At 43.0% G+C, this 15,839-nt stretch overlaps 1 protein-coding gene across 3 annotated transcripts in view; it reads left to right on the top strand.

Annotated features, from left to right (window-relative positions):
• SLC11A2 (solute carrier family 11 member 2) overlaps positions 1–15,839 on the top strand; it is a 59,534-nt gene that overhangs the window by 14,772 nt on the left and 28,923 nt on the right. For all 3 annotated transcript variants that reach the window (XM_089920718.1, XM_089920717.1, XM_022572168.3), the window contains 11 exons: positions 1,143–1,249; positions 1,788–1,858; positions 1,966–2,033; positions 3,418–3,573; positions 4,453–4,611; positions 5,444–5,530; positions 6,422–6,541; positions 6,696–6,845; positions 7,411–7,484; positions 8,331–8,484; positions 10,296–10,349. In XM_089920718.1, the coding sequence (XP_089776844.1) occupies positions 1,143–1,249; positions 1,788–1,858; positions 1,966–2,033; positions 3,418–3,573; positions 4,453–4,611; positions 5,444–5,530; positions 6,422–6,541; positions 6,696–6,845; positions 7,411–7,484; positions 8,331–8,484; positions 10,296–10,349 (1,200 nt within the window). The remainder of the gene's footprint in view (positions 1–1,142; positions 1,250–1,787; positions 1,859–1,965; positions 2,034–3,417; positions 3,574–4,452; positions 4,612–5,443; positions 5,531–6,421; positions 6,542–6,695; positions 6,846–7,410; positions 7,485–8,330; positions 8,485–10,295; positions 10,350–15,839) is intronic.

The raw sequence follows: 15,839 nt of genomic DNA, 5'->3' as shown, positions 1-15,839 counted from the left end.
TAGTACTCCATCGCTTTGCATTATGCATATTTTCTTTTTTGTTTGTCTTTGCCATAAATTTGAAGAAAGTGAGTTTTTTCCTTTTACTGCAAATTATATTACACAGGATCTTTGGATTTGTTAATAATGATTTTTCAGTTACCTTGACCCTGGAGTTTACACTGTCCTCTGTAGTTTCCTTCTGGATATTTTGGGCCTTTCTTGCTGCTACCTAAGGCAGGAATGGATGGACCCAATGTCTGGAAGACAGCTTTAAACTGGCCTGATCTTTAGATAAGTACTCATCTACATGCAGTTTGTCCTAAATGTTTAATCTCCTTTCCTGGCTGTGAGAAAGTATCCTTACCTGTTTTGTTTTTTTTTTTTCTTTTTCTTTTTCTTACATGCTTCTCAATAAAACAAAACAAAACAAAAAAACCCCTTGATAATTTATAATTTCTTTTAGCTTCTCTTCATGTATCTTAGCAGTTGTTTTTTGTGACATATTTTTTGGGTAGTAGGTACCTGGAGGTGTTTTGTTTTTTTTTTCCCCTGGCCTCAGTGAGCCAGCACTACTTAATTGCTTTCTGCTGGATTATTTGACCAGATTAGTTCCCAGATTTTGTTATAGGACACCCAATTCCAACCACTTGGCCCCAAGTCCCTTTGCATATTTGTCTTTTTTACTTGCTTGTGCATCACTACATTAAGGATGACTCCAACCTTTTCATGCTTGTTTTGTCTCTTCAGCTATGGTCAGGATAGATATTTTCTTCGGCAGCATTTCTGTTCTCTCCTGAACAATATTTTGACCATCTTAGCATCCTCATTTTCCCCTAAGACTTTTAGGATTGTTTTCAGGCAAAAAATTAAGTGGAAATAATGGATGGAAATTCCATTCTTCTGTCAAGTGGAAAGGAAGGAGAAAAAAATTGGAGTCAGCCGCTGCCCTGACCTTGACTCACAGGCTCTGCCACATAGAAGCAGTCTGGTCTTCTCCAGCAAGGGGCCAAGTGGAGCTGAGTTCTGGTACTTTATCTCTAGACCGAAAGCTTTTAAAGGAGTCTTTATGGATCAGTGCCAAAATGTGAATTCCAAACTATGGGGGAAAGTTCTTAGAAATGATTAATTAGAACCATATCTTTCTGCTCTTTGGTGTTTAGGTTCCACGAATTATCCTGTGGCTGATGGTGGAGTTGGCTATCGTTGGCTCAGATATGCAAGAAGTTATTGGCTCCGCCATTGCCATCAATCTCCTCTCTGCAGGAAGGTGAGGGATTTTTCTCTAGAAAGTAATCAGTGTTTTGCTAGATTTCCAAGCAAGTGTAAAAACAAAAACCCAACTCATTTTCAATTTTCAAGATTCAACTCAAGTATCAGTACTTTTTCTGTGGAACCTTTCTGGAACCACCTTCTCTCTTGGCAAATGTAGGCTCTATATCTTCCATGTTCTTATGTTGGGTCATGAGACCCAACACACCCTTTATTATCCAGGGTGTGGCAGTGGGTATTACAATTAATTTGTATGTCAGTTTATCCCACTAGACAAGTGAGCTCCTTGAGCGATAAGACCCATACTTTTCAGCTTTGTATCCTGGTTGTCTGAAATAGTAGACAAAGTTGAATGAATGAGTTACTTTACTTGGTGCTGTGCCTGGCCTCCTGCCACTGTTCCCTTTTCCCTAAGTCCTTGCTCCTCCAAGTGTTGTATAGCTGGAGAGCTGTTGGGAAGAGAGTGTTTCTCAATGTTTCTTTTCTTTCCTTTAATCTCCATTTCTTATCTCTGACCTTTCTTATCTCTGACCTAGGGTCCCGCTGTGGGGTGGAGTTCTTATCACCATTGCAGATACCTTTGTATTTCTCTTTTTGGACAAATATGGTAAGCAGAGTGGGAATGGAGGGGTCAGTCAAAGGAGCTGCTTTCCATCACGTGGCTGATGGGGGAGTCTGCCTTCTGTGAGCTCACTGCTGCATTTTCTCCCTTAGGCTTGCGGAAGCTGGAAGCATTTTTTGGTTTTCTCATCACTATTATGGCCCTCACATTTGGATACGAGGCAAGTGTTACAGGCTGTTCATTAGCTTTTTAAAACAATTTTTTTTCCTTTTATTATAAAAGACAGTATTTGTTAACAAAAAGCCAAATTCAGTCCTGAGCAAATTTGGAAGGAATAAGAGGTAGCAAAGACTAGTGTCCAGGAAGGCCTGCAGGGACTCCTAGGTCAAAAATGATTAGAATTTCCAGGACTTTCCAGACTAGACTTCGTGGTTCCAAGTTGACCATCCCAACAGCAGAACAGCCTTGGAGAGGGTTAAGGAAGGGATTGCAGGGTTATTCTTGGCTGTTACCTTAGAGGGATTCTGTTTTTGTTCATCCTGGTTGATGATAACTGCAGCTTGGACTTTCTCTGTAATGCAGCAGTTAATGAACTATAGGGGGTATAGTGCATGCTTCCCGGTTTGTCCCCCAACCCAGATACTCCATTGGGTTAACCCTAACCCTACTGTTATGTGCACCTACAGTAATAGCACCTTTCTATATCCAATTGTTGTAAACTGATTTCTGCTTATTGACCTAGCTAAACTTTTCTTTTTTTAATTAATTTATTTATGGCTGTGTTGGATCTTCATTGCTGCACATGGGCTTTCTCTAGGTGCGGCGAGCAGGGGCTACTCTTCATTGCGGTGTGTGGGCTTCTTACTGTGGTGGCTTCTCTTGTTGCGGAGCACGGGCTCTAGGCACATGGGCTTCAGTAGTCGTGGCATGCGGGCTCAGTAGTTGTGGCGCATAGGCTTATTTGCTCCACGGCATGTGGGATCTTCCTGGACCAGTGCTCGAACCCGTGTCCCCTGCATTGGCAGGCGGATTCTTAACCACTGCGCCACCAGGGAAGTTCCTGGCTTAGCAAACTTTTAAAAATGCATCTGCTCTGAGTAGATGATACAGCTTGGTCTGAGGATTCCAAGAGAAATGCCAAACCAGGAAAAAGTGTGTATGAGAAGTGTCTCTGAATGAGTCTCAGCAGACGCCAGTGGCAAACATAAGTGATTTGTACATACGTAGGTGAACACAGGAGCATGATTAGTGTGGGCAATCAAGAATTGACTCTCTATTCTTGGGTGTGCCTCACAGGAGTAACTGTGAAGCTAATGTCAATAAGGCCCTTAGTAGCCATTTTATTTCTTTAGAGTATTAATTACATTCTCTACACATCTATTTTGTTATCTAAAATATGATGTGAAATATCTGGATACCCCAGTCCTAAATTCTCTGACCTTGTACTGCTTGGTTTTTTTGGATGGTTCTGTATTCCTCATTTCCTATGTAGCTGTTGATGAAGGGGTTTAAGGAGTAAAGGTTGCAGAGTGTTCCCTAGCACTGTGTTACTCCCCTGGTCTCATATTCCAGTAAAGGCTAATAGCTGTTCGGTTGGTATGTAGTATGTTACAGTGAAACCCAGCCAGACCCAGGTCCTCAAAGGCATGTTCCTGCCATCCTGTTCAGGCTGTCATACCCCACAGATCGAGCAGGCTGTGGGCATCGTGGGTGCTGTTATCATGCCACACAACATGTACCTGCATTCTGCTTTAGTCAAGGTAAGCAAAACCCATATCTCAGTGGCCTGTGTAGTTCATGGGATCTTTTCCTTTGGTTGCAAGGGACACACACTTAGTTTACAACTGTTAGAGCCCTGAAGGAGCAAGATGTTTTTCCACAGTTGGACTCCACACACTTGGACTCTGTTTTAATCACCAAGGTGACCAGAGATAACTGACCCCATAAAGAAGGGACTAAAGTCCTTCTTAAAAGGTCTGAAGGTGCACCGTGTCTCTTGTGTTTAAATCTCAAAAGCCTGAGTGGCCTCGTGGAGGTCAGGAGGAAAGAGCCCAACCTGGCTTTTACCAGTCAGTCCAACACAATAGTTTGCTGGGAGATTTCAGAGACCTTTGTAATTAAGGTTATCTACCCCTTAGGTCTGAAATCAGGTTGTTTTTGTAGGTCAGTGGGTTTTTTTTGTTTTTTTTTTTGCGGTACGCGGGCCTCTCACCGTTGTGGCCTCTCCCGTTGCGGAGCACAGGCTCCGGACACGCAGGCTCAGCGGCCATGGCTCACGGGCCCAGCCGCTCCGCAGCATGTGGGATCTTCCCGGACTGGGGCACGAACCTGTGTTGCCTGCATCGGCAGGCGGACTCTCAACCACTGTGCCACCAGGGAAGCCCAGGTCAGTGGTTCTTGCAGCCACAGTAACTGAGAGCTCAGCAGTCACTCGGTCGCTTTTCCGTTTGGGGATGTGTGGTATCATCAAAGGGTTATGGAGTTCTTACTCAGTGAACCAGGATGTAGGTGGAGTCTCACATTTCATGTGGTTAGTTGTTTGCCCTCTAGGTCTTTCAGCTGACTCCAAACTCATGAAATATTATATGGAAACTTGTTCCAACTAGTCAAAAAAATGACCGTTGCTGTTATCTCTCTAGTCCAGACAGGTAGACCGAGCCAATAAGGAGGAAGTTCGGGAAGCCAATAAGTACTTTTTCATTGAATCCTGCATTGCTCTTTTTGTTTCCTTTATCATCAACGTCTTTGTCGTCTCAGTCTTTGCTGAAGCATTTTTTGAGAAAACCAACGAGCAGGTGGTGAGTAAGCCAGGGTCCTGGGTGGTAGTGAATGTGAGGGTAAAGAGGAGGCTGGATTGGGGTAGGAAAAGGTGACAGTGACTTAGAGCTCAGGGGAAATAGATCTCAAGCCTCAGTGCTGCTCCCTAAATCACTGCACTAGTCGTGGGTTACAGTCTGGGGGCTGTGACCAAGCCTAGACCCATCTTTCCAAGCTTTTGACAGGGAAGGGAGCTTGCCTCAGACAAAGATTGCCTCATGCTATTATTAGTGGCTTCACGCCTGTTTGACTCTTTGTCATCCCCTTTTGTTTCCTGCTACCCAACTACTAGCCACTTGCCAGTTCTGCCATTTGATGGTGACAGGTTGGGCAGAGCCAACAAACAGAAAACAGAAACTGTGGCAACATAGACTGTCTTGTCCTTTTGAATTCTCTGTCATCTTGATTCCTGATTGCCTATCTAGTTTTGATCACTACTTTCTTATCTATAGGACCTCTGACTCCTGGCTCTGCTTTGACTAAGGACTCCCTATTCTGGGTGTCCTATCATATCTGAAGCCCCCTTAAGGGCCCTCGCCTCCTGTCATCATTTAAAATGACCCAGCATTCGTGTATTACCATGCACACTCTAACTCAGTAAATGTTTTTGATGGCACGGGGGTGTAGAAAGATTACGGAGGAAGACCTCAAGTGACACTGCAGCCCGTCTCTGCCCTTATCACAACCTGTGTCCAGTGTCTTGCCTCCAGCATCCATCTCTTGGGTGACCTGTGTATAATCTGTAGGAGAGGGCTTCTTGTCTGGGTGCTGGCCTCAGAAGTAAAAGTTGTTCCTCAACTGCTTTGGTTCCAGGTTGAAGTCTGTAGAAATATCAGCAGCCCCCACACTCACCTTTTTCCTGACGATAACTCAACACTGGCTGTGGACATCTACAAAGGGGTAAACCTATTCAGATTTCTGATCTTCGCTCCTGAATCAATATTCTTAGCATAGTATCTGGTCTTTTCTGTGGGTTCACTTCAGAGCTCAGCATATCTTCTCCGGAGTGTGTTTTTTTCAGAGGTCCAGATGCCGGACAAGCCTTTTGGGTTACGTGGAAGGGAATAGAAGATCAGCTGAAAAGATGAATTGTATCAGCAATTCCCAAACTTGTGTTCATAGTATATTGTTCTATAGGACATTAATTGGGGTGACTAAAGAAAGTGTTCCTGGGAATTCCCTGGTGGTCCTGATGGTCCAGTGGTCAGGACTCCGTGCTCTCACTGCCGAGGGCCTGGCTTCAATCCCTGTTCAGGGAACTAAGATCCCGTAAGCCGCATGGGGCGGCCAAAAGAAGAAGAGAAAGTGTTCCAAGTAAAGTGGTGGTCTTTACTGGGGCCTCTCTGTCCCTTTTATGCTGGTTACATTGTGAACCTCCAAGAGTAGAATATATAGTATGTAGCATTTGCAAAATTTATTTGAGCTCTCTCTTCATTCCTGTTACCATCTTGCAGAATAGGGTGTTAAGGAATTTAATTTGGGAAGTGTTGTGGACTTTTTTTTTTTTTTAATAGTTAAGATATAGGTTGAGGATAAAGGCTTTAGGAACCTAGAGAAGAGAAGGGACTAGGCTGAGGAGAAATAAAGGTCCCTCCAGCAGAATTTAAGTTGAAAGCCTCTAGAATGAGGTCAGGACCTAAGTCTAGCTTCTGTTACACTGCCCAGCACAGCACTTGGTATAGGTAGGTGCATAGCCAGGAAGAGGGAGAAATGTCGCAGAGGAGTGCTGTTTGGAGTGTTGTCTCAGGTGGTCTTTGACACAAACATATCTTTCTCCCTTGCCTCTCCCAGGGTGTTGTGCTGGGGTGTTACTTCGGGCCTGCTGCACTCTACATCTGGGCAGTGGGGATCCTGGCTGCAGGACAGAGCTCCACCATGACAGGAACCTACTCTGGCCAGTTTGTCATGGAGGTACCTGCTGTTTGGACTGGGATAGACTAGAGGAAGAGGACATTGCCCTTTTGTTACTTCTTAATCCCATGTATCTGAAGTCTTCCTGAACCTCCCCAGACCTTTTCCTGTGTCCTATTCCAGACATTCATCCTGCTTCTGTGTTTCCTTCTAGGGATTCCTGAACCTAAAGTGGTCACGCTTTGCCCGAGTGATTCTGACCCGCTCCATTGCCATCATCCCCACTCTGCTTGTTGCCGTCTTCCAAGATGTAGAGCATCTGACGGGGATGAATGACTTCCTGAATGTTCTTCAGAGCTTACAAGTGAGGAGGGAGCTGGGGAAGCTCACATCCCATTGAGTCAGGCAGCATTTCGTATTGCCCGTAGTTACCAAGCCTAATGCTGCGTGCTGGGGAAAACTCAGAGGAAGAAAGAGGCACAGTCTTGGTCTATAGCAAATGCATATGAAATCCCTGGCATCTGAAAGGCTTTTAGAAAGGGCTGGGTTTTTAAGCTTGGTTTTTTTTTTTTGAATGGGAGTTATAAGCTATAATCACACATAGAACACAAAACTATTGTTCGTTAACCCAAGCAAACATTAAATAACGTATAGGACACTGCTAGATTTTGTGGAGATTAAGAAGACAAGGCAGATACAAATTTTGTATCTGACACTATGTATAAGACACTATGATCATAATTGATGCTAGGTTAATGATACCTCTACAGATTTCCACATAATGCTCCAGCATGTTGGAATGATAGGAATAATTTCTCATGGAGTAGATGAGACAGGGTCTATGTTTCCCTTTTGCTAACAGTGCTACTCTCTGGGGTGATACAAGGACCCCCAGTGGCCCTATCTGATCTTAGTTTTTTCTTTTCCAGCTTCCCTTTGCTCTCATACCCATCCTCACGTTTACGAGCTTGCGGCCGGTAATGAGTGAATTTGCCAATGGAATGTGAGTGTACTTCTTTTAGTTCCCCAAATATATATGGAGGAAGGGTATCTTCATCAAACAGGCCAGTCAGAAAATAAGTCATAGGGGAACTATATGCTTTGAGAGGTGATTGCTAAAGCTGCCCCCTCGGTCTTTGACTTAGAAAATGGAGACTGTGAATGTAACAAAGGAGGGCAAGCACAGTTTTCATTTCTGGGGGAAATTTTTCCGCTTTTAGGGCTTTAACTCTTTAGCTTCAGCCACTTAAGTTTAAAGCACCTTAATTCCATGTTAAATGATCTTGATGAGAAGGGCATAAGCTAATACCTTTTATATACATCTTTAAAGGACATGGTTTATTTGAAATGACTTATTACATCTCTAGGGACTCATGACTTTTTGCATTTTCAGGGACTTCAATAATAGGGATTATTTGATAGTGTTTTTTTTTTTTTGGTACGTGGGCCTCTCACTGTTGTGGCCTCTCCCGTTGCGGAGCACAGGCTCCAGATGCGCAGGCTCAGTGGCCATGGCTCACGGGCCCAGCCGCTCCGTGGCACGTGGGATCCCCCTGGACCAGGGCACGAACCCGTGTCTCCTCCATCGGCAGGCGGACTCTCAACCACTGCGCCACCAGGGAAGCCCTGATAGTGTTTTTTCCCCCTCTTTCTCCCTATCATTATGTAACTATCATTATGTAACAGATTAGGCTCATTTAACCTAATCTGGGACATAAGAACCACTTTTCAGTTCATTTTGAAATGCCTCTTAACTCCTGTCCTGTGTACCCCAAAAGACACAGTGTCTTTTTATGTTTGTGGACAGGTTGGGCTATTCCACCAATAATTGTGCTGTTTCTTTTTACAGAGGCTGGAGGATCGCAGGCGGTATCTTGGTCCTTATCGTCTGTTCCATCAACATGTACTTTGTCGTGGTTTATGTCCAGGAACTAGGGCATGTGGCATTGTATGTGGTGGCTGCTGTGGTCAGCATAGCTTATCTGAGCTTTGTGTTTTACTTGGTAAGTCCATTTGGGAGGGGGCAGGGGCATATAGGTATCAGGGTGGTCGAGGTGTGGCTAGCACTCAGAAATGAAAGGACCTGAAAGAGTCGTTAAACCAGCTGTGATTAAACAATATTTTTAACCATAAAATCTACCTTGGTTCCTAAGAGCTATCATTTTTCTATTTCTGTCACTTCTGTCTGGCTTCCATTCTTAATAATTCCTAACAAGAGAGTGTAGTATGTTTGAAGAACTAAAAGAAGATCAGCAGTGTAGAAAGTAGAGAGTGGTACGAGATGGGATTGGAGAAGGGAGCTGTGGAGTGTGGTTTCAAATCTTTGGAGAGCAGCACATGTGGGTTCACAGCCCTGCCCAGCTCTACTACTTAATAGCTATCCAATAAGGACATAATTAAATAGTGATATTCTCTCATTGAGTTATTCTAGAGTTATTTTAAAATGATGGTTATAAAATATAGCTACATAGAAAAGGAATGCAAAATTGTGTACACCTAGATAATCAAAAAAATTTTCAAAAGTCCAGAGTAAATTATGTAAAAATCGTAATAGTTGTTGTCTTAGGCTGGTGGGATTATGGATATATTCTTTTCTCTATTTTCCACATCTTCTGTAACATTACTTATATTAATGAAAAGCAGCTATAGCAACAACAAATCCACCTCCCTATTCTACACAGGTTTCTCTGAAAAACACAGGAGTTGAGGATTAGGGACAGCAGACTTCATACCATGTCTGCTACAGAGAATGGCAGGGATGGAGGGTGGAAACCCACTGCTCATCTTTATAACACTTACCTAGTCCCCATGCCAATGTCTGCTACAGGTTATATACTTGACTGAGAAAATCATTTTAGTGAATATTGAAAAATTATGCCCTGGATGGATATGTCCCTTCTTTTTTCCTCCCCAGTAAACCATGGACACACTAAGATTATGCTGACCATAATATAGGGACTTATTCCAAGGAAACCCAAGTAACTGAGTATGTCCTTGACAGAAACTGTTTTAAAAATTTGCTATAGAACTTAAGGGAATCCTTCCTTCGTGCAAATTGGTTGTGAAGGTGCCGAGTTCTCAGTCAGCCTGAGACTATTGAGATTGTTGAAGACCCATTTTTAAAAATAAATTTATTTATTTGTTTGTTTGTTTATGGCTGCATTGGGTCTTCGTTGCTATGCGCAGGCTTTCTCTAGTTGTGGTGAGCGGTGGCTACTCTCCGTTGTGGTGCGCGGGCTTCTCATTGTGGTGGCTTCTCTTGTTGTGGAGCATGGGCTCTAGGCGTGCAGGCTTCAGTAGCTGTGGCATGAGGGCTCAGTAGTTGTGGCTCCTGGGCTCTAGAGCGCAGACTCAGTAGTTGTGGTGCATGGGCTTAGTTGCTCCATGACATGTGGGATCTTCCCGGACCAGGGATCGAATCCGTGTCCCCTGCATTTGCAGGCGGATTCTCAACCACTGTGCCACCAGGGAAGTCCCTGAAGACCCAGTTTTAAGGCTTAGGGCTGATTCTAGAGTGAATTACTACTGTTTAGCTCTAAAACATATACTTATAGAGCAGCTCAGGAGACTATAGCAGTTGTATTAGCCAATCAGTCATTCCCCCTATCGTGAGGAATGGGGTAGGACTGAAGAAAAGTGGTCTTCAGGGAACTCTCCCAGTCAGCTAAAAGAAACAAACCAAACACAAAGCAGTAGGAACAGAGGGAACTCAGTATTGAAAATAGTATGGCAAAAGAGGTTTGTATCTGAGCAGTGCAATGTGGGCAGTCATGGGTAAGAGGTCGGTGAATGATGACTGTATTTTCTCTTTCAGGGTTGGCAATGTTTGATTGCACTGGGCATGTCCTTCCTGGACTGTGGGCACACGGTAAGCACCTCTAAAGTCCTGCTGACCGAAGGAGCCACCAGTGGCTATACTAAGTAAACACTGGGTCAGTCTGTCTGTCTTCCGCAGGTAGCCATCAGAGCCAGTGTGTTGCTATGGTTTACTGTGTGAACATAGCCAAAAGTATGTGCTGTTGCACAGACTGCATTTAGGACTCAGCTGTTTGTTGGGAAAGGCTTTGCATATGTGTTTGAAAGAAGCCATTATTTTTCTTCCTGACCTCCTAACCTGGGAACTGGATTAGGTAGGGTCCTTGAAAAGCTGACATCTGCTGCTCTCAAACAACACTAAACTCTTTAGCTGCCCAAGGGCCAGCTTGTTTTATCGTTTTGAGAGATCACTATTGTAGCCTCTCCCATTGCGGAGCACAGACTCCAGACGCGCAGGCTCAGCAGCCATGGCTCACGGGCCCAGCCGCTCCGCGGCATGTGGTATCTTCCCGGACCGGGGCATGAACCCGTGTCCCCTGCATCGGCAGGCGGACTCTCAACCGCTGCGCCACCAGGGAAGCCCTATGCATGATTCTTAACAAGACTGACTATATGTTGAAAAAACATATTTGGAAAATGCAGTAAATTTTTCATGATACAAATTACAGAATGGGTATGAGAGTTTTGTTTATCAAAAGATAATGGATTTTAAAAGGCTGAGAAATACTTTCCTTATGCATACCCTTTGAATTATTTTAATTATAAAAAAATAAAATCTCAACTAGAGTGGTTTGATCCATTTGAAATATAAAATTACGAGATATCTACCTCTATCAGGTTCAGGGTTCTCTTAACTTATTTTCACTTTAAATTTCTCTGGATGTTAAGAGGGGTGAGAAAGCATAAAGAAGATGGTAAATGGACAGATAGCAAAACTCACCTGTAGGTGGTGGTTACTCATCTCATTTGAAAATCACTTCGATGATTTTCCTCAGAAACTGAAAGCTTATCGAAATTTTCTTGGGAGTCCTAATTTTAATAACTTTCATGTTAGTACCAAGCTTTCCTGACGGTATTTCTTCTTGAGCACTTAGAGTCATGAAACCTTCACCTTCCTCCTTCAGGAGGGTAGTGATAGAAAGAGATGGTAGCGCTTATGCACTGATGTTCTCATGAGACTTTGGGGTGAGGAGAAAATCTTGAAAGAAGAAGAGCCATCTGTTTTATTCCTAAAAGCCACCTTCTACCAGAATCGTCACCTTTTTCTGAAGCATGCCCAAGACGACTTGCAAGGCAATCTCGGGAGCTCTGGATCTAACGGTTGCAAAGCTCGCTCGCTCTCAGCAAGTCCTTAGGTATCACTATGGTTACAGAGTTCTCTCAGCAGGGTTGTGCTGGGCTACCTCTCTTCAGCCATTCCCTCAGAGGGAAAAACTTTGAGACCAGATGGTGGAGCTCTGGAATCAGAGGAGATGGGTCCCTTCAGCATGCAGCTGCTGCTCTTCAGCCACTTCTGACATTTTTACATGTGGAGCCTGAGACTATGTGATTATCTCAAACCAAATCACATTTGTCTGATGGAGATAAATAATCAAGTCTTTTATAGCCACTGACTTGGAGAGAACAGTAATGGGAATGGCATTGAAGGACTTTTCATTTTTGGTGTTTTCTTTCTGGAGTCCTTGTTGATGGATGTTCTCTGTTCACCTGAGCCCCTAAAGGCATTATTGCCGATACTTTGTACACAGTTAAAAGCATAGACTGAATGGACTGTCTTTTATATGGCATTAAGGGTAAACTACTATGTTTCACTGACCTTACCTTTATCTCAGCCCCTCCAGTGATACAGCACAGGATCATGAGAGACAAATTTCCCTAACTGTCCCTCCTCATATCCCTCCCTCTCCCCTACCATCATTCCCCAAACTGACATAAGACCATACTGAAGATATCGGGGACTGACATCTTAAGCTCTCGTCTGGCTGCTGTAGGTGAGGGCCACATTGACAAAATTCTTTGTAAAGACACTACAGTAACATTTACCTTTGCCCCCAGTCTGGGTGAGTCCAGTCAGTCTCAGATTCACAAATATTTAGAAGCCCAGGTAAAAGCTGCTAGTTTTCTTTGCAAAGTTATATATATGACTTGCAATGATGGAAAATTTCTTCCCAGTTAAATGGCATTTTATATCAGTGTGTGTGTAGTAGTATTCAGTGTTAAAAACACTCCCATACTGTATTCCATTTGATCCTTTCAGACAGAAAGTGTACTTTCTAGTCAGCCAGTACTTTGGGTACAGTAAACAATGTTTAGGACTGAAGTCTTCCAGTGCCAGCATGTGCAGTATGTTTGTGTGGAATGTTTAAGGATATACAATTGTATTTTATGTAAACTGGTCCTTGTTCTCCATAAATGTGGCATGAAATAATTGTGCTGCTACAGCATACTGGGAATTAACAGGGATGGGAAAGAGCTGCAGTTTGGCTCCTGTGAGGTCCTGCTAGTGGTTTTAGGAGTGATTGCAGCAAGTTTTTAGTGATCATTCAACAATATGTAAACTTGGTTTGTAATTAAAAAGTTTTTTTTCCTTTTTCCAATTTGGTTTCCTGGGTATTCTTTTAACTTTGAAAATACTTTATTAATGGGGCGTCAACCACTTTGAAATACTGAAACATCAACTACCACCTGGAATGACATACTAAACTCACACTGTTAGTGATTTTTCTCTTTAGAAGAGAGAGGGAAATACAGTTGATCTCTGGACAACCCGGGGTTGGGGCACTGACCCTCCATGGAATAAAAAAATCTGTGTAAAATTTATAGTTGGGCTTTCATGTTTATAGTCGGCCCTACATGTCCAGTGTTCCTCCGAATCTGTGGTTCCACGTTCTCAGATTCAACCTGCCTGGGGTCATGTAGTATTTACCATTGGGAAAAAAAATCCATGTATGAGTGGACTCACGCAGTTCAAATTCATGTCGTTCAAGGCTCAACGTAGGTTTAGTTCCCAGAAGACTTGATGAATTGCAGACACCAAACACTAATTTCTATTACCCATTTAGTCAGATAGTTTTGCCATTGCTAAAGGTTACATCATTACCATATTTAAAGTTGAAAAAACATTGTCATCTGGCCTTTTTCTGCTCTAAGCGGAACATTTTTCTATCTGTAGTCTTGTTTCACCATTGAGGTCTTTTATATTCTGTATATGCTACCAGAAAAAAAGTATGAGTATTTGAAAAGAGAAACCAAAATTGTTTAGGTTAAAAATGAAAGCATTTTGGCAGACCTGATATAAATGGAAATATTGGCACCGTTTAAATAAAAACAAAGACAGAGCTCAGACACAGTAAACTACTAGCCTTGTCACCGAACACATGGCAGGAAAATCTAAGTCAGCACTTAATTTGTTTCAAGAATGTCACTAGAACTTCATTTTCCCTTTCTCTGTTGCAAGCTTTCCCTGTTTGTCTTACAGGAGCTGAATACTGTAAGTAACACCATAGAAGTTACCTGGCAATTTTGTTCTCCATGTTGTCCTTCCTCATTTAGCTCTCCCTTCTAATTTTGTTTTTGTTTAAATCTTTTTTTTTTTGCCTTGCTGCGTGGCTTACGGGGTCTCAGTTCCACTCGGGCCCATGGCAGTGAAAGCCCAGAATCCTAACCACTAGGCCACCAGGGAACTCCTTACTTTGGATTTAATTTCAGAACTAAAATCGGATGCATAACAATTTGAAGATCCTGATCTGAGATATTTCCTTTAGTTCTGCCCTCTGGAGTGCTTCCTGTTCCTTCCTTGGATAGGACCAATGCATCCAAATGTGTCACCTTCTCTTGGCACCTTGGCTTTTGAATGTTAAAAATGACTAACACACTGCTATGTGCTAGCCGGGGTCTTTGCACTCATATGATCTCATGTAATTCTTATAACAAGAAGATCAGCCTCTATATAGATAAGGCAACTGAAGGACCAAAAAGTAAAATAATACATCACTAAAAAGTGGGCAATTGGCATTTGAACTTGAGTAGCTTAATTCCAGAGCCCACATCATCATTACCAGTCATGCTATATAATATATAGTATACACTTCATGCGCAGTTAAGATACCAAGCTTTGGTGTTTAGCAGCTCCAAGAACAGCAACATATCAAAGATACTTTGCTTGATCCTCTGATGAGTGCTAGAATATGGTTTAGATCAAAAGCTGCCAACTGGTAGGCTAATTTTGTTTGGCCTGTGCTAAATTTTAAAAAGTACCTGAATGCTTTTTCAGGTAGGTGTGGAAAATGGGCAGGGCCTTCTATGATCCTACCCCAGCAATAAGTAAGGACTGATAGTTTATTCATTTGCATACCTCTCTGCCCTTGAAAGGTTTAGCCAATTCCTGTGCAATTTACCCCATTTCTTAGTGCCTCCGAGCAATATGACAAACTCCTCCAATGAAGGAGTGCTCTCTGCTAAGTCATCTAAGTGATACAACCTGGAGGTCAAGGGACTAAAAATGCAACCCTTGCTTTCTACATAATGAAGAAGCCCGCCACCTTAGCTCACTTGAGAAAAGACTGCAGTGAATTGTCAGTGTATCTGACAATCGCTCTTGGTTACTAAAGCTTGAGTCATAAGACCTTAAAGTGAGTAAGCAAGCTGAAGTCTGAAGTCCCGTGGTCCCGCCCTAAGGCCAGTGTGACTCAGTAATTTCCTAGCCCACTAGTTGAGAATAGTTTTATCTTGGGCTCCATTTGGTTTCATCTTCACACAGTCATCACAAGCTTGTGAGGTATACAGGGCAATTTGTAATGTGTTAAAAAATTATTGAAGACTGGAACTTCCCTGGTGGTCCAGTGGTTAGGACTCCACACTTCCACTGCAGGGGGCGCAGGTTCGATCCCTGGTTGGGGAACTAAGATCCCACATGCTGTGTGGCACAGCAATTACTGAAGACTAACATGAGATAGCTTATTAACGTACTTGACATTTTCAAATGTAGCGTTTATTCCCATTTTACAAATAAGTAGGATAAGGCTCCAGAAAGATACATGACTTGCTCAAGGTCATAGGAAGGGGCAGAGTTGGAGCCTGACCCCAACTCCAGTTCCTTTTCCACTATATGATAGAAACATTTTCTTTCTATGAATTTATAGTGTGCATTCGGCATCCTGAGCACTCATGATTTAATTTAATTCTTATAACAAAAGGATCAGCCTCTATGCAGGTGAGGCAACTGATAGGCCAAAAAGAGTTTGTTGTTGACAAGGGGCAACAACATTCCTAACACCCCAAGTAATAACAGTAGGGCTAAAAGGAGACTCAGTGATTGTCCCATGGTGAATTTGGAGGAGAGAAAAAGTAAGATACAACTTCACAGATGCCAACACAAACCATCTGGATTCAGGTCTCCAGGGGTGGGTCTGACAACGTGTTTTAAAAGCAGCCGAAGTGATTCTAATTCAGCCTGCTAAACGTTTGGGACCCGTAGCTCATCTCTTCTCTTAGTACATGACATTTTGTTTTTTTTAATGAAAGGCTTGGCTTTGCTCAGGTG

Source organism: Delphinapterus leucas, chromosome 11, assembly GCF_059928025.1.
Source record: "Delphinapterus leucas isolate spDelLeu-1000000601 "Yukka" chromosome 11, BTC_Dleu_Yukka2, whole genome shotgun sequence".
NCBI classification, from domain to species: Eukaryota; Metazoa; Chordata; class Mammalia; order Artiodactyla; family Monodontidae; genus Delphinapterus; species Delphinapterus leucas.
Note: the sequence above shows the minus strand (reverse complement) of the source record. Positions and strands in the feature narration are given on the sequence as shown.